General features: G+C 43.5%; 1 protein-coding gene across 2 annotated transcripts in view; it reads left to right on the forward strand.

Annotated features, from left to right (window-relative positions):
• Nucleotides 1-3,202: 3,202 nt before the first annotated feature.
• LOC8035715 (triple functional domain protein) overlaps nucleotides 3,203-18,575 on the forward strand; it is a 259,166-nt gene continuing 243,793 nt past the window's right edge. For both annotated transcript variants that reach the window (XM_042287363.1, XM_042287364.1), the window contains exons 1-8: nucleotides 3,203-3,376; nucleotides 6,426-6,497; nucleotides 8,396-8,510; nucleotides 8,859-8,949; nucleotides 9,215-9,316; nucleotides 12,231-12,344; nucleotides 13,195-13,394; nucleotides 15,853-16,075. In XM_042287363.1, the coding sequence (XP_042143297.1) occupies nucleotides 3,310-3,376; nucleotides 6,426-6,497; nucleotides 8,396-8,510; nucleotides 8,859-8,949; nucleotides 9,215-9,316; nucleotides 12,231-12,344; nucleotides 13,195-13,394; nucleotides 15,853-16,075 (984 nt within the window). In that variant the 5' untranslated portion in view covers nucleotides 3,203-3,309. The remainder of the gene's footprint in view (nucleotides 3,377-6,425; nucleotides 6,498-8,395; nucleotides 8,511-8,858; nucleotides 8,950-9,214; nucleotides 9,317-12,230; nucleotides 12,345-13,194; nucleotides 13,395-15,852; nucleotides 16,076-18,575) is intronic.

Raw genomic sequence — 18,575 nt, forward strand, 5'->3', positions numbered from 1 at the left:
AGACTGGTGTACTGGGTCAATGGCAGCTCAGACCGATCAAAAGGGTAATCACAGCGGCGTCACAAGGGGGGGGGGGGGGGGGGGGGGGTGGATGGACCGCCCCGGTTGCAGCGCTTAGGGGGGGCTGTCGCGGCGGGCCACGAGTAGGGAGGCTCTAGCCACGAGAGCGGGGGGAAGGGGGGGGGGGGGGGGGGGGTTTGTCGCGGAGGGCTGCCGCCCCGGGTGCCGCTGACCCTCGTGACGCCACTGGTTAAAAGTAGCTCGAACTAATCAAAAGGGTAATAATAATGTCAACTGAGTTCATTATATAGATCAACTGGAGAAAAAAACACACGAAGTAATCAAAAGAGTAATCAAAAATTGCAATTGTACTTTTATCATCTAAATCAACTAAAATAAATTCGAGTGCGCCACAATAACTCGAGGTTACAAAAAGAGTAATCAGTTACGTCTCGTCAAAAGTGGGACTAGTAGCTTCAGGTAATATATATATATATATATATACATATATATATATATATATATATATATATATATATATATATATATATATATATATATATATATATATATATACAGGGTGTTTCAGAAAACGCAGGCCAAATCGTTCCTGCGAAAACTACTCATCCCAACGAAAAATGGCTTGTGGCGTTGTGGTCCTGGGTCAGGGGCCCATTAAAAAAAATTATTAATGTCCGGAATAATTAACTTGTTAATTATTTTTGCCTAACTAACTTTTTTAATATTGTGTTTAAGGGCATGGTTTATATTAGAAAATTGCTCAGCATCATCGAAAACCACTAAACCAACAAATTGCAGAAGGATAGAAGGCACGCGAAGCATTGTCTGGCTTTCTGAAAATCCGCACAAATTCGACGGGTTTTTAAGTTTCGTTTTGTTATCGGAGCGCATCTCGGCCCCGGCAGCACCGCACCCCGTGGAGAGATAGTGCAGCCAGACTCTACCAACTCTACCGCGTCGCGCGATGACAGCGCAGCAGCGGTTGGTTGCACTGGTTGCACTCTCTTCGGCGGGGCGCGGTGCCGTCGGGGCGGAGATGCGCTCCGATAACAAACCGAAACTTAAACAGCCGCCGAATTTGTGTGGTTTTTCAGAAAGCCGTAAAATGCTTCGCGTGCCTTCTATCATTCTGCAGTTTGTTGGTTTGGTGGTTACGATGATGCTGAGCAATTTTCTAATTTAAACCATGCCCTTAAACACAATATTAAAAAAGTTAATTAGGCAAAAATAATTAACAAGCTAATTATCCCGGACATTAATAATTTTCTTAAATGGGCCCCTGGCCCAGGACCAGGGCTGTAACCAGGGAGGGGGGGGGGGGGGGGGGGGGGGGGTTGGGGGTTCTGACCCCCCCCCCCCCCCCCCCCCCCCGAAATGTTTTTCTGGGTATGGCCCTAGTCGGTGCACTGGCAGCCAGCCGATTTTAATCTCCACCTCTGCGCACGCGCAGTGGCGCCGGTCGGCTACCGGGTGCCAAACCGGGACCGGTTCTCCGGTTTGCTGTAACTCTCCATTATATGCCACCGATGCACATGATTCATAGGCGAAAATAAGACAATAGACACTTTCAAAATGGCCGCCGTTGTCCCCGAAACCCCCCCCCCCCCCCCGAAATTTTTTTCTGGGTACGGCCCTGCCCAGGACCACAACGCCACAAGCCTTTTTTCGTTACGATGAGTATTTTTCGCAGGAACGATTTGGCCTGCGTTTTCTGAAACACCCTGTATATATATATACCGGGTGTTCATTTTTAATTCGAACAGATTTATTTAAAAAAAAAAAAAAGCCGTGAAAGTTACACTTAGGCTGCTTGTGGAGGTGAGTTATACGGCCAGGGGGACATATTATAGGGGCTAATCGTAACGATCAGTTGGCTAATTAACTAAAATTCGACAATTCACTTTTTAATTAATGAAAATAGACATATGGTTCCAATTAGAAACTTGCTCAGCGTCATCGGAAAGCACTAAATAAGTCATTTTCAGAAAGACTTTGAGCGCGTGAGAAGCGTAGTAGTGCACTAAAGTTACCACTCGTGGAGCAGATACAAAGCTAGCGGTTGCGGTAAGGCGCCCGCGCGATTTTTCCGTCTCTTATCTAGCCCCAGCCTTGTACCTGCTCCACGAGTCGTAACTTTAGTGCACTACTACGCTTCTCACGCGCTCAAAGTATTTTTGAAAATGACTGATTTAGTGGTTTTCGGTGACGCTGTGCAAGTTTCTAATTAGAACCATCTCTATTTTCATTAATTAAAAAGTTAATTAACGAATTTTAATGAATTAGCCAACTGATCATTACGATTAGCCCCTATAATGCCTATAATATGTCCCCCTGGCCGCATAACTCACCTGCACAAACCGTATCAATGCATGTTTTACGGACTTTTTTAAAATAAATCTGTTCGAATTAAAAATTAACACCCCGTATATATATTCACTGACCCCAGGATTAAATTGTGTGGCGCTTGAATTAAATTGGGTGGCACTTAGATTAAATACCTTGTGCTACTACGGGAAAACCTGTAGTAGCACAAGGTATGATTATGCGATCGAGAATATCGAGCGTTGACTTGCCTACAGATTATACAAAGCATTCGTCTAGACATTTCCAGGGTTCATTCTTTGCATTCGGGGGTGTTTTTTCGGGCTTTATTTTACACCAAATTTTGTTGTTTTAACCTTGTCGAGATTTTTCAAGTACTTCCGGAGCACGTCCGTTATCCGACATTGCGCGCGCGACCCCACGAACGTGGTTTCGTTTTGCAAAAATACTCCCTCGTTTGGCGAGCCAGCAAGCCCGCGAAACCATCAAACGCGTTTGAACCTTTGAACAGGCACCGGTATGGGCACCGGGACCTAACTCTCTTGTTTCTATTGGCCGTGACGTCATCAAATTTCAGCCAATAATGGTGCTTCTTATGTGTTTTCTCTCTCTCTTTGTTTCTTCTTCCAAGCGGAGGAGGCGCAGGGAAGAAGCAAGTGAGGAGGAAAAATGGGGAGGAGAAAAAGGAGGTGCCCTGCAGCCAAAGACCCTTAATATAAATGCTTCTAGAACAATAAAATATAATTATATTAACAATAAAATAAATAAATGTGCTTATATATTATACCATGCGTTTTATTTGACCATTGTCTGAGGTGTAGTGTATGATTTATCGACCAATAATGGCCCGGAGCGGCCATGGATGTAAACATGGCCGGTTGGTGATGCGGTCTTTGGGAGTGCAATATTGGATAGGTTTATATTTTCCACTCGTTACCATGCTGTTTCGGTGAACGTAAAGAGGTGATGAGTGCAGCCAAATCATCCTCTGATGTTCCGGGCGACAGCGACGGCGCATTCCATTTTAAATCCGGTGAGGCTCTTTTGTGTTTGTAGAACGAGCGCTGGGGGTTCTTCTCTAGCCTAACGGTACATGTCAGATCGATTCTCGTTCGTGTTTCTGGCGTGCTGCTATTAAAAGATGAGAAGTGGCCTTCGGAGCAGGAAGGTGTCGCTATCCTCAACAGTGCTGGTTACCGTGGTTTGGCGCTGTCACCGGTCTATATTTAGAGTCCTCCTCAGTATTTCTCGCTGTCATGAAATCGGCGGCCTCCGCGTCGGAGGCATCATCTATCCATTCAGTGTAACGCCTTGCTATTCAACTGCCAGTGTTGCAACCACGGGTCGTGATTGCGAGAGCCTTGGACACGCTTGGCGACAGTTGTTTAGATGGTATTCTTGTGACAGAAGAGGGAGCTCACCTTTCTGCCATCGAAAAGCTGATCCCCAACGTGTCGTCATGCGGCTGTTTTTCCTTTTGTTTATTTTGCGTCTTGTCACCCCGTTACTTGTGATTGGTTTGTTCCATCCGCAGGCAACGATCCCCTGCAAAACTCTTGTGGGATTGGTAATTTAGAGATGAGCGTTCGACTTTTCTCTCATTCACTCCATGGGTTTCTGCATTGATGGCATCAGTAACTGACACCGATGCCAACTTCACCGTTTTGGTTCGATACATGTGCACGTTCTCTATCTTGAGTTCGGCAAAAGCGCTCTCAAAAAACGTTAGGAAAAAACAAAAAAAGTTACTTGGAAGGTTTTATCTTTATTGACTGGTTAACTGTAACTCTAGTTGTAACTGTAACTCTAGTTGGAGCAAAGAAACTTCACACGATTCGTCAAATTTTGAACTCTGGAGTAGTGACCTGATGAGTTAGAATCTGTTCAATGTATTTTTTGCTACCTGAGACTCACAACAGTCAAAATAAATATTATAATTGGAATTCAATCAGGTTTATGTCTTCACCTGGTAGAAATAAAATTTTGGTAAGGCATTAAAACGTTTGTTGTCTACATATACAGACCTGTGTCCCTTATTTAGCATTTGTTGATTAGAAGCTTGACACTAGATGTATGAGGAGAAATCAATCTATTAACACCAGAGAAGAAAGAGTAGAGAGAATGGCAACAGATAATATTGTTTGACAATGCTTTCAGCTTCCCTTTACAGTTGTGATGGAGCCACCGGCGCTCTCGCCTCGGTGGCTCCGAGGCGAGAGTGCCGGCCTACGGATCCCCATGTGGCAGGTTCGAATCCCGGCCGAGGTGCCTGCAATCTGACGTAGGCTTATTGCGGAGAAGACGTGTAATTGAGATTTCGGTTGCATGTCAAAAGATTCCCAGCTTTGGGGCGTTCCAGATGCCCGTCGTTGGTTTGGCACGCAAAACTCCCAAATTTGATTTGATTTGGATTACAGTAGGGCCTACAACAATGAATAGGAATTTCTACGACTCTTTCTTTCTCTCTTAACACTTAATCACACGATGCATCTTTTCAACGTGCCACAGTTTAGCGAAACAAAGATTTCCTGAAATCGGCCTGTTCACACGTGGAGTTTGACGCGCGAAACCTGTGACGTATTGACTCACGAGAATTTCGCCAAACCTTTTTATCTGCACCGGGAATACCAAGCGTTTCGCATCAAAATTTTATGAAGTACGCACAGTGTGAAGAGACAGCCTGTTTTATTAATGCCACTCAATGAATTTCGTCAGATTCGGCTCACTGGGTTTATTAGTCCTGCCAAACCCGGGAAAAACCGCGAGATGATCTTGAAGCATTTCGGACATTTTTGCACCGCTAATAAAGAACGTTATCCCCAGTCATCATGTTTATATACGGTGCTTGCACTCGCCGCGACTGTTGACGAATCTGCACCGCGCCCCTAATCCGTACTGTGGGCGCCGTTCACACACCTGCAACCGAGTAGGACCAAAACTCGTCGCCCGTATGCATCGCTTCTCCGCTTGTCGCTTGCCATGTTTGTTTGTTTTCTTTCGGCTCGGATACGGAATCGGCCGAAAATCAGACTCCTCCAAAAGCTCGCTCCTCCTCGAAGGTCAAGACGTCATAGCGAAGTCGAGCGGCCATTGGCAGCGTCCGCGTTTCTCCTTCGGGGGATTGACGGGCGTTGGTGAGGTTTCAGCGAAAAATTGCTCCAGAAGCGAGAAACACGCGCCACTTTTTTCGGAGGCGCGCCACTTTTTCGGTTGCGTTCAGACGGGGAATCTGTTTCCCGAAACATAGTTTCGCGACACAAGATTCGCCAACAAGATGCATCATGTGAATAGACCTTTAGGCTATCTCTTGTGGTTCTTCATTAGTCTTCTCAGGCCAAAATACATGGTAAATAAATTTAGCAAAAAAGTATGTTTTTTTTTTTATCTCTTTATATAGGGTGTTATAAATCCAGGGAGTCATTATAAATTTGTTGAAAAAATCAACACCTGCATATGGCAATATCAGATTTTCATCAAAGGCATCTTTTAATGGTGGATTTTACCTTGTGAAATTTTGAGGCGTAGCTTCCTTTTTGCAAAAAAATAGCAACACCCTTGACATTGTCGGCGGCATATTCTGCTGCAGACGGCTGAGGTAACCAAAAATTGTGCTTGTGGTGTTGCCTCCCAGTGGGTGCAGTAAGTGGATGATGGTGCTCGGTCGAAAGCAGATAAGGCCACCGTACACTTGCTGCGTCAATCACTTTAATTTAGGTTGTCCGTGTCTCGCATTGACAATGTCAAGAGTGGATGCTGATTCTTGTTTTTTTTACAGGAAGGAATCTACACCTTGAAATTTCATGATTTTAAATATACCATACAATACACCTTTCATGAAAACTTGAAATCGCTACCTGCAGGCTCAGCTTTTTCCAGCCGACTTTAGAGCAAGCGTCAGGATTCATAACATCCTGTATATGTGGTGCAACCTGTACAGGAAAAAAAAGGAAGAAAGGTTACAGTGTGACTGTGTCATTACATCAAAATTCAAATGGTCAAGAAATTGGTGACAGTCCTCCATATGGGATTTCATGTAGAGGTTTCCTTAGCTGGTATGCTTTTTTTTTTCTTCTTTTTGGCAGGATCATCGAGGATGATGGAAGGTGCACATGAATTGTTACCACTGTTGCAGGAGAGGCTCATTATCCTCACAGGTTTGTTATTTTGGTTCTACTATTCTTGTAGTTGAACAGATGTTCAATTATCAAGAGCAACTATTTGCATGAATCAACTTGAATTGTCGAAGGCTATCTTGGCACAGTAGTGGCCCTTGTCAAGATAATAAGAGAGGGCATCCAATATTAATAAAATAAATAAGTTAGGTCTTGGAATAACTTATAAGTAGTCCATATTTGAATCTGACCAATATGTTTTAGGCAGTGATAATCTAATAACCTCACAATGTCTAGGCAGTGATAATCTAACAACATCACAATTTTTTTTTGAGCAGTTCGTGAGACTTGATTTTTTTAGTGCTATAAAGTGATATTTTTGTTTTACTTTAACAAATCAATGGCTACTCGTATGAAAAGTACCTTTGAAATCAAGGTAGAGGTCACATAAAAACACATAGAAATCATGTTTCTTTGCTCTCAACATTGGTTTGCTCCATTTTGTATTTCAATGATCAAGCCATATTAGAAGTGTACTTTCTTTCCGATAACGTTGGAGCTCCGGCATCAATTGGAACGTTTTTTTTACTAGACATTTTCTGAAATTGAGCCTAGAACAGTGAGTAAATTTGCCCAGAAAATTTTAAATAATTTTAAATCTTAGAAATACTATAAAACGGAAACCGAAACTATCCTGCTACTTTGCTGGTCTGCCATCTTGTTTGCGATGTTAGATGTTGTATAAACATCAGCACATGGGCAGCTCGAGCCTGTTTTGCCCAGTGTCAGAAGCAGTCATAAGGCTGTCGCTAAAGGACCACGATTCATCAAGCTTGTCTTAGTCAAGCCATGATCAGCAAATGTTTTAAGATTTTCAGCACGAGATTTCAGACTATTCGCCATTCGCACTCAATCCGTTGGCATCGCCTCCTAGTGGACCTCCCGTGGGGGCAGCATTCGCGGTCCGCCGACATGAAAACCCAGCTGCCGCTTCAAAGCAGAATGGCCTGGAAGGTTTTATTTGCTAGCAGGGTGTGAACTGTTTTCCAAAACGACGCAAACTTTAGGAGCTAACGTTTGCATCGGGCTGCTTGGGCCCACTTCTGTCGCAGAAACTTCTCGGTCAGGTATCAATAAGATGTCACTCTGCTGCATTTCTTTCTGGTGTTATTGCACCCCGCAGCCAATCACCAATTTCCCCCACCCTCCATCGCATGCCACAAACTGCCTAAACCAGACACAATTTCAAAACCACAGACGCTCACTATCACTACAACGCAGAGCGCCGTGGTGTAGGGAGTGTCGTCTGCTCTCGGATACATTTGACGTCACGAGTGCCCCTTCTCGTTGTTGCCAGCAGAATGGCAGTAAGTGATTCGGAGGTGTACGCATAAACTTCAAAATTCATTTTCTCGAAAGGAAATAAATATATTCATTATTTTGATTAAATATTTTATAGACATACTCACAGGTAGATATCTCGTACATGGTGAAAATTTTATAAAAATTGTTGTTTTCGTTACATTTGAGCTGAGGTTCTCCAAAATAAAAGTGTACAGTTTTTTAATCGTCTAGATTTGTGTGCATCCATGTGACTGAGGCAACAAAATTGATGCAACCAAAAGCAAGTTGCACCATTGCCCAGATGCACTGCAGGGAAGCTCAGCTGCTGAATTGTATCAGCCATACTTTCGATCAAAGGCACCGAGATTACAAAGAGAGATAATTTGACAAACTTCCTAAGCAGTCATCTTAAAGTGATGTAATTGTGGTACATTATGTAAATGCAGTGCATTGTCTGGATCACTAAACTGCCGCTGCATTTGGCCACTGACTGTTACAGCTCGGAAGTTAAATTTTCTTTCTAGCCGGTTTGTAATAGCCCATCCAAATATATGGGGCTTGAGACAAGCCTAATGTGATAAGTTGTGTACTTTCAGGTGGCAGAGACCTTCGTGGTGGCCCTGTTCTCACATTTCCAGCAAATTCTAGGACAGACAAGTTAAGGCCTGAGGAATTGCGAAAGGTTTTAACCTACCTGTCCAGCATACCTTGGTGAGGCGTTTTCTCGATTCAAAGGTGCCTTGGTGCTTGCGAATGTGTCGAGTGTCTGGTTCCATGGCCACATATTCAGAAACCCGATGCTTGGCGGCATATTTCCATGAATTATGATCAACATGATTGTCTATTTGTATTGCATTCCCCCATTGCAGCAAGTATCCATTACTCAGCAATTGATTTCATGTTTTCCGTTTGCTGGACACAATACATTCATCTTGTTATCGGCTTTCACTTTAAAAGGTTTTGTTAAAGGGGTGGTGAAGTGTCTCAAACAACCTAGTATTTACACAATAGAGTGATGTGCAGAAGGGCTTTGTAATATTTGGTGATGTTTTTTTACAGTGAGGAGGCGAGAGAACTGGGATTTTCAGTGGTGATCGACATGCGAGGATCGACATGGGTTGTTGTCAAACCAATCCTGAAAGTTCTCCAGGTCTGTGACATTGAGGAAGATTTTGTGTTCATGTCTAAGATTGCGAGCAGTTTTGTTGAGAAATATGATTGCCGAGGAAATCATCTCAGTTGTACCATTTTTTTAAACAAACATTTTAGATTTAGAGGTCTTCAATAGGAGTATGCACTCCATTTTTGTTGATAATTTTGTAGTTCATTTAGCTTTTCATTTAGTGATGCATTTTCATCAAGTTCCATTTTGACCGCAGCTTATTTGTCATATTTTGCAAATGTTTCTTTGGTAGGAGTGTTTTCCTGCTAAAATTCATGCGGCCTACATCATAAAGCCTGATAACTTCTGGCAGAAGCAGAGAACGAGCATGGGCAGTTCCAAATACAAATTTGAGGTATGTGTTTTTATTATATTCTTAATCTAGGTATTTACAGCTATTGGAAATAACCTCTGGTAGTTGGCTTAAACCAACTTGCTCTGATTTGCAGCATTTCGTCAGTGCTACAGAATTAACCTGTATGAAATTAATTGATTCTACAGCCAACTAAGTCTTTCAAACCAAGCTTTACTAATCAAGCACCTTCACTGCAAGCACTTAAATACTAGCTGGGAATTTTATAATTTATACTAGTACTTTAAAGAGGCTGTGCAATGATTTTCAGACTTTGACCTAATAGTTGTCTAACACTTATAGAATGAAGGATAGTAAACAATTTTTTGGTTGCATGTGCTATAGTAAGTTACAACTCTAGACGGTAGCGGCAAATGCCCGTCAAAGGGAATCATATATCCCTCCGCCACCTCCGCATCTAATAGCGTCCCATCGTTTCTGTGACGTTGCGGCCAACGCGCGAGGAGGGTCTTGCCTTGCTGTACATATTTGTTTTATCTTTCTACTTTGACTTAGCATTGTGGAAGCCACGAGAGGGGAATTAGAGTTTTCCCCTTCCGATGGAAAGAAATACGACTTTGGGGGATTAGGTTCCCTCTCCGTTGGATACAAAGGCTGCTTTCAGGTGCTTGGTTCCCACTCCGATGAATACAAAGGTCGCTTTCTTAACAAGTGGGATCGGAAACAAGTTGCATCACTCTGCAGCTAGTACCTACCTATTGGAGCGGTACAAGGAGCGTTTCCAGTGAACTCTTCTTTCGACTGCGGAGGGATTTGAAACGGGCGCATCACGCTTGTGGGAGGAGCTTCTCCTACCTTCTTGACTTGTAACCAACTAGAGTTCCTTTTTTTTTTTAACGAAACAAATGAAAGTTTGTGGCACCCCTAAGTGTATAGTACCCTCAACTTTTGCTCCGTCTTCCAAGTCGCGTGCACAGTGGCCTGACCATGGGGAACAGAGAGAATCGTTTTAGGTTCTCGCACATACTCACAAACTTCCTTTGTTTTCTCGTGGTCCGGAGGTTTCTGCTTTGAATCTACAGTCAGTAGCCGACGTTGGATGAGCAAGAAAACAAGTGTTAGAACACATATTTGCCCGTTTGTGACGTAAGCAGTGGAGAGGAGAGGGAAGGTTTTTCTTTACTTCCAGCAGATGGCCCCACAGACGCTTCATCGAAGGATTCTTAGCAACGATAAATGGTTTCTGATGGACTTATTTATATTTACGCGACAAGATTTATAAAACTTAGCTTTAAACTGAGCAGATAATTGCACAACTTGCTAATTCATTACAGTGTAACTCGTGACGTCATGCTGTGGTTTTCCAAGGCCGCCACACATGGCTTTTGCTTTGCGATTACACGGTAGAATCGCGGTATTTTCAGGAGAAAATCACCATGTTTTCTTTTACTTGTGCCAAGACAAGCAAAATAAAAGTAACACGCTGCAGATTCTTGCAACATTTAAAATGTTTGCCATTGCCCCTCTAAAACTGAGGAAAGATGGTAAGGGTGCTTTAATGTGAATTGAAGACTACTAATTACTTCAGTTCTATGTGTACAGTGATGATTCTGAAATGAATGTACAACATATTAGTGGGGGGGGGGGGGGGGGGGGGGGGGGGGGGGGGAAGATCACAGTGCCCTTCGTTCCAAAGTGCCCTTCGTTTAACTGGTATGCAGCATATCAGGACGTTTTTTTAGTATGTTGCATTTGTTCTACATTTTCACAGCGTTGTTGTGTTTGAGCAGGAACTTGAAAATAACTGGTGCTTTCAAGTAGTAAAGGGATAAATTTTGTTTGTAAATCATTAAAGTCTTCATTTGGTGTGCCAAGGTCAATAAGAAGATAGGCACTGCATAATGGTATAATTCTTAAACATGTTGTGCATACAGTTTGACATTATTGTGTGGAGTAAATATTTCTATTGAGATTTCCTACCCTATGGCCCCTATGACTTTTGAAACATTACATTTTCTATTTTTACACATAAACAAACCATTCTATTAGTACCATAGGAGAAACTATTTCTGGGACCTTGGAATTCTTTGAGCTTTATTTTGTGTGTGACATGGGGGCTTGATCTTGTTCATGCATTGTAGATTAAATAGAGCTTATTATAGGGACTGGCATCAGTTTTTTTTTAATATTTTGCAAAGGGTTTGCTATCAGAGCCAAGTGTTAGAGGTGTGTTTGCATGATTGAAATATAAGGTATGTACAATATAAGTTTTGACCGCTTTTCTTAGCTTGGGTAAGGTATCTCACCATTGTTGGGTTAAAGGGCTACTCCACCGATTTTTTCATTGTCTCTGATTTGCTTGAAATTTTGCTAAACTAACCAACAAACATCGCGAAAATAGTATCCCAAATATTAGGTCAAAATATTGTTTTTTCGCGAAGTTATTGAATTTACAGTTTTGGTCCTCACCGTGTTTTTCAAGCTCGAAGTCTCTACTGGCAACAATGAAAAAGTGACGTCAGTGGAAGGCAGGGGTTCACTCTTTGGGCTGTAGATTTCGTTTTAAACTGATTCGAAGCAGTTTCATGGTGTCAAATGAATGCTTGGGAAGCTCGCTGCAGTACCCGCGCTCCAGAACGGAACAGATGATTGGCATATTCTATTTTTTGGCTGCTTGCTCGACTGGCAAGCCTGCCTGCCACTGACGTCACGGCCCTGAAAAGCGCGCGTATATTTGAATGTTGGTTTTTGCATCATTTTCATTTGCCGATTTCGCAATAACTATTATGAATTTCGCGATTCTAAATAGCATACCGGAGAGAGTAAAGACCGGGGAGTCAGAAAATATAGTTAGTCGAGGTAGCTCAAAAAATCGGTGGAGTACCCCTTTAAGTGTGCTACTTTTCTAGAGCTGGTAGTGAGGAGTGAAGAAAAACAATGTTCTCATTTCTTCCAGACAAACATGATATCCCCAGAAGCACTGCTAAAGTATATTGACCCATCACAGTTAACATCAGATTTGGATGGAACTCTTCCCTATGATCATGGCCAATGGCTGGAACTTCGAATGGTAAAACATTTATGATCTAAGGAGTTAGTCTGGAACAGTGATTTGTTTACTTATCTTTTATCGCTTTGCAAGTCTACCTACTGCTGTAAAACTGCTTCTATTTTACAAACCAACAGCTTACCTGATAATCAAAATATTGTTAGCATTGTCTAATGCTAATAATATTTTGTTTTATAGATACTGTCGTTGGGCTCTGCTGTACAAAGTATATTGCTTTTGCTGTCATGTGATTTCAAAGTTCCTGCATCTTACCAGCCTTTCGGACTTGCTAGTTACTTGGGATTATTTCAAACCCTGATTTATTTCTGGTATTTTTGGCACTTGCAGATAATATTTAGAAACAAAATACTTCAGAATTCTTGATCTTAGCAACCCTTGCACAATAAAACCCCGATCAATCTATCGATTAGAAGAATTTTTTTCGCTGCATTCTTTTACATTGTATGCCTGTGCTTAGTACTGTCCTTATTGTAGGAGCCCTTACCCAAGCATCCATTCTAAGAAGTACCGTCCTTAGTTGCTTTAGTGAGCCACCTTGGTGCCTCTGAGGCAAGGTGCTGGCCAGAGATCCCAGTTGGCCGGTTCGAACCCTGACCTAGGTGCCCGCAGTCTCATGATGGCTTATTGCAGAGATGTGGCCATGTAACCGTTAGGTTGTGCAGAAAAATATACATAGTAGGTGGTCAAATTCAATCTACAGTATACCCTGCTGGGGCGTATTAGGTTCCCTTCATTGGTTTGGTGCATAAACAACGCCCCAAAATATATTAATTATATTCAACTGCTCTGCTGGTCTGCGTGACCACTTTCCATTTTATTTGTGGTGATTGGGTTACCCTGATCGTTCTAGGCTTTAGAGAAATTCCTTTGGAAGACTAGTGAATTGCTGGAACGCTTGGAGCTCATGAAGGAGGACCTTGTAAGCAACAAGTTTGCCGAGGATGTTGCCGGCGCCAAACGTATGATCGAGGACCATCTGAATGCAAAGAAACGGGTCCTGCAGATCCCAGTTGACGAGGTAGATCTGGAAGGGCAACAGGTGTTGCACAGGTGAGCATGTCCTCTTTTTTTCCCAGCTGGGAATGTATGGGAGGCAGGGCCCTGATGTTCATTAGTGTTGTTGAAATGATTTAAAGGACTATCATTGTGAATGTAGTGGGCAAATAGTTTTGTGTGACATTTGGTTCTTTATTGATGCAAAGTAAAGAATATTGTTTTCATTGAAAGGTATATGTCTTTCTACAGTCGACTCTCGGTAATTCAAAGTCTCTTTATTTTAATTTTCGGTTAGCTTGAAGCAGGAGTGCGGTTCCAACAATTACAGATGAAAGTCTAAGGAAAAAAATGTGCGGTAATTGGAAGTTTAGCCTCTGGGACTGGTTAATTCGAAAGATTTTTTTTACGTGCTCGGGAAGTTCGGCAACTCTGGTAGCATAGTACAATTTTGATTTTTCTTTGGCAAAGAAACTGCTGAGGGTGTCCTAAGAAGGGTTTCCAACTTCCAGAGCATAATTAAAACTGCGCGTCTTTGTTAGCGGAATACTGTGCGTCTCCCTTAGCAGAGGCAACCAAAAGTCAATTTCTAGTGAGTACTAAATAAAAAACAAACAAATTTAATTTTTTTTAAGTATGTTTAATTTGATGCATTTCACCGTCTCTGTGAGCTTCGAATTATCGAGAGTCAGCTGTAGTATGTTTAACCTCTTCCTCATGTAACCTCTGTTTAGCCGCCTCAGTGGCTCCGAGGCGAGAGCGCTGGCCTACGGATCCCCATGTGGCGGGTTCGAATCCCGGCCGAGGTGCCCGCAATCTGACGGAGGCTTATTGCGGAGGAGGCGCCGTGTAACCGAGCTTTCGGTTGCACGTCAAATGATCCCCAGGTGGTCCAAATTAATCCTCAGTCCTCCGCTGGGGCGTGCCAGATGCCCGTCGTTGGTTTGGCACGTAAAACCCACAAATTTAACTTTTTTTTTCTAACCTCTGTTTGTTTTGTCATATGTTATGATATGCCTTGATGAGTGCAGTCTGACTAGGCGTACAGACAAAGGGATATATTATTTATGAAGATGGCACATCTTCTCGTGGGTGCGTTAAGAAACAACTCATCATTTTTCCATTCTTCTCTAATGGGAAGCAAATGCTTCAGCAAGCAATAGTAAAGTTTTAGATGCAGCACCCCATGGTATATCATACAATGTTAAGAGTAATCAACCAACTGTTGGTCAGTGTTTCCTGCATGATATTCGCTGGTTTGCACTGCCGTTTTTGGAGTAATTTTGCATGACTAAAAGTGAGTTAATAAACAAATGCCCAATAGACCGTTTTCAATAGTCAGTCAAGCAACCATGAGATAGCTATGCCCACGCCATTACTGCATTGTTTGCTACAGAAGTGACGCTACAGAAGCAAGTCATCCAGTGTCAGTATCATGACTGCAAAATTATTTTTCTAAAATTTTTTATATATTCCATTTGAAGAGCTCTTTGCAGCGTTACGACAAGCACGGACACGATTGCCCCTGCAGATAAAGTATTTTGCATAGCTTCGTTGTTGTGAAGTGAGGTTATTGGGAAGTTTCCTTGGAGGAAACTTCCCAATAACCTGTGAAACAGAGTATAGTGTGTTGCAAGATCATAGTCCACAGATCAACATTGCCACAGCTCCGACTACTTGGTGGTGGCTCTTGAGAGCAAGCTCATGGCAACGAAGAAGACATCCATCACACAACTGCTCATGCAGTCGACAATGATGAAGAAATGTGCTGTTCCCATGAGTTGCTGTTTCAAGATGATCTATTTAGTGTATGTCTTTAAACCTCTAAGTGGAGAACGCATGCCTGAAGACCTCAAATGCATTGTTGCACACTGCATGAGCAGCACAAGTGCAATACCAGGACGTTGGAGCCAGATTTGCAAGAATCTGGGAGTGCTTGTCAGGGTCTTGTGGCTTGTACATGCCATTAATGATCATTGAGCTTGATTTAATGGGCTGTTAGTGTTGTAATAGAGCTCCTATTAAATGTTGGATGCTGTTAACGCTAGAAACATTCGCCTTGCACGCACAGGTGGGGACTGGCTGTTGGATTTGCGTGACCTGATACCTTCCTACCATGTGTCTTTGACCTGTATCTTCAAAAGAAACTTGTTTTGTTTTTCATCTTGTACTTTTTTGGTGCATTTGAGGATGTATCATGTAGCAGTGGGTGAGCATATCACGGGTAAACACACTACCGCACGATTCCAGAACTTGATGACATAGTTATGATAGATTTCATAAGTTGGTGCCACTGGCACCAGGGGCTCTGACTTTTGAGGAGGGTCCATTACTAACCTCGATCGTCGGAAAGCATCAAAAGGCAATGAACCTTGGACTCTTTACTAGATGTGGATAGTGGCACATAAAATTTTGAATAGGCGAAACAGCGAAAACGGTTGAGGCTTAGTTGTCGTTTATTGCGCCAGCTGTGCATGACGTCTGGTTGCTCGAATGAAGCATCTGGTGTGCACAGGCTGGGCATGGGCAGCAGCGGGGGTGGCAGCAGCGATTCTGGTTACTCGGGCGGCCGGGAGAGTGGATGCGGCTTGACCCAGGACACGGCGGGTCCCCAGGTGGTGCGTCTGCTAGAGAGCCTGCGCGTGGCCCGGCAGCATGTGCTGCAGCTCTGGCACGTGCGCAAGGTGCAGTTGGACCAGGCGTTACAGCTGCGCCTCTACCAGCAGGACGCGCAGAAGGTCGGTGGGACCTCTCTTTTGGAAGAGTGCTTGCTCATTGCATACTGTCTGGGGTCACATTGAAGCGAGCTGGGGCAGTCGGTGGAAAGGACCATCAGTAAACATGAGGAATGCTCCCCTTATTTTCTAGTGTCTGATGATATTGGCAGGTATGGTGACACGTCTTTCAGGTTACTTTCGTAGCTTGACATTTTAGTTGTCCAAGTTTTTGTTGTCTATAGATCTTGGACGTTCATGCTTCGATCGCTTGGTGTCATTCTTTTGCCTGAATGGCATGGTAGGCCATTTCTAGTTGTCTAAGAAATTGCGTTTTACAGTTGGTAGTGGTCACGAGATTACCGTGATTGACATGCTGAAGAAACAAATTTTGAGTGAGAAAGAAAAATGGCACTGTGATATTTCTCATTTGTTGTTGGCTCCTGCTCTAGGGTTTCAGCTTAGTGTAGTGGAGCTTGTTGGGTGACGTGCTGCTCCCATGGTCATGTTATTGTTTTGCGCCTGGCAGCCCGACCCTCAACCTCGCGCTCACTAATTACGAAAATGAAAACTTTCTCTTTACTATTACATATATGTAGTCGCCAGGCTTGTCGTTGGCTTTAGTGAAAGGTCTAAAGGGGGTTTTCAGACCAATTTAAGAAGACATAAAAATGCCTGTACAGACAAGTAGCTTTTTGGAGTGAGATGGAAGCTACATTCCAGTTATTTCTTGCACTTGGACAATTGCCCTAAAGCTGAATTGTGAGGGTGACCATAATCTCTTTGGAGTAGAAAACTGGACACTCGGGTGTGGCAAGGGGGGCAGGGCAAAGCAAGGCAAGGCAAGGCGACACAAGGCGAGGTGAGGCGAGGCGAGGCTTTTAAAGAAAAACTACTACCTACCGCAGGCATTTTTAAAGAAAAGCTACTACTACTACCGCAGGCATTTGAGCATAGAAATGCATATTGTTTCAGTCTCGGACAAGTGACTTTCATTGCCACATATCCCGTATATATGTGTGTAATTGCCGCAGGTATTTTATGATTTTGGGCAAGAACTAGGGGTGTGGCCATTACACAGAGAAAAACAGAAAATTGTTTTGGAAATCCTTTTTTTTTTGCACCGAAAGTTTCACTACTTGCCTTTATTAAATGGAAGTACTCGCACGTCTTGGTAGAACAAGAAAACGCCGGTATTTTATAGGCAGGTGTGCAAAGTCCTTTTCACTCGTCTCAGCGTCTCTGTCCGAGATGAGGTTGTCTTCCATGCCATCCAGCTTGTTGGAAATTTCAGTTAGTTTGAAGCTTTTTTCCACGATATTGAAGGAAACCGTGCCCCACCCTTTGAGAATCTAGTCACCCACCTCAACAAGAGACGCCCTCTTCAGCCGACCAATTGGTGTCTTTTGGTGGACGGTTGTTGCCATCTCCGTCCAAACCGCGTAGTCGTTGCTCCGGGTGCTCGTTACGAATTGAAGGAGCAAATCTTCAACTTTGGGAAACAGGCTCTGCCTGCCTCGGAAAGCATGCTTTGTTGTCTTCGTCTTCCTTAGTTCATCTTGGGAGCACCACCGGCGTTTACATTTGTCGAACTTTTGTCCGGCCGCTCTTTTGCTGTTGTCTGCAGCATAGGCAACAACTTTGAGTTTAAAGCCGGCCGTGTAACTTATGTACTTGCCCATCCAGAAGCCTGAAGTGGATGACAGCGGGAAACCGGGGGTACTCGCAAACACAAAGAGATGCACTGCGTCTGGTTCGAGATTGTCCTAGAAAAGCGAGAGATGCAAACAGACGGGATAGGGTGCCTCAATGTTGTTGGCTGCCGCAACCGGGTGGCGCCATCTTCCGGCAGTACTTGAAGAGAAAACAAAAAAATCATTCTTGACTTTTTACGCTACGAACTAGATGGCGCTTCCAGCCATTCTAAAATCGGAGTTGTAGCCTATAGATGGGTAATTTTAGGGGCAAAGCTCCTTAGGGTCTAGCCTTGTCCTTCTGGTGTCCGTGCTCACATCAATCTTGCTGGTGCTCATGCTCGGGATCGTGCTCGTGAGCTCACGTGCTCATGTGCTCGCGTAGAAAAAAAAAATGATGAAAAAAAAAAATGTTTGCGCAGTCGACAGGATTCGAACCTGTGAGGGGAAGACCCCAATGGATTTCTAGTCCATCGCCTTAACCACTCGGCCACGACTGCGGGACGAGTAGGGAACTCTGAGATGTAGTAGTAACTCAAGAGCTGGGGATGTCATGGATGAAACGTTGCATGGAACCGCTCGACGTCTATACAGGAGAGGGCGCTGCGGTCAAATGCGTATATAATCGCGTTAAACTTTGCATGCATTGGCTCAACGTTTATAGACGAGAGGGCGCTGCGGTCAAATGCTCAAATGCGTATATAACTACGTTCCATACCACACATTCTCTTTCTGACATGGATGAAAACGAACGAAAGGCTCGGCATGCTGAGGCACAGCGCCTACACAGACAAGCACCACCAGAGCTTCGCTCCAATCAACATCATTCG

The sequence above is a fragment of the Ixodes scapularis genome, unplaced genomic scaffold (genome assembly GCF_016920785.2).
Source record: "Ixodes scapularis isolate PalLabHiFi unplaced genomic scaffold, ASM1692078v2 PGA_scaffold9__187_contigs__length_104089568, whole genome shotgun sequence".
Classification (NCBI taxonomy): Eukaryota; Metazoa; Arthropoda; class Arachnida; order Ixodida; family Ixodidae; genus Ixodes; species Ixodes scapularis.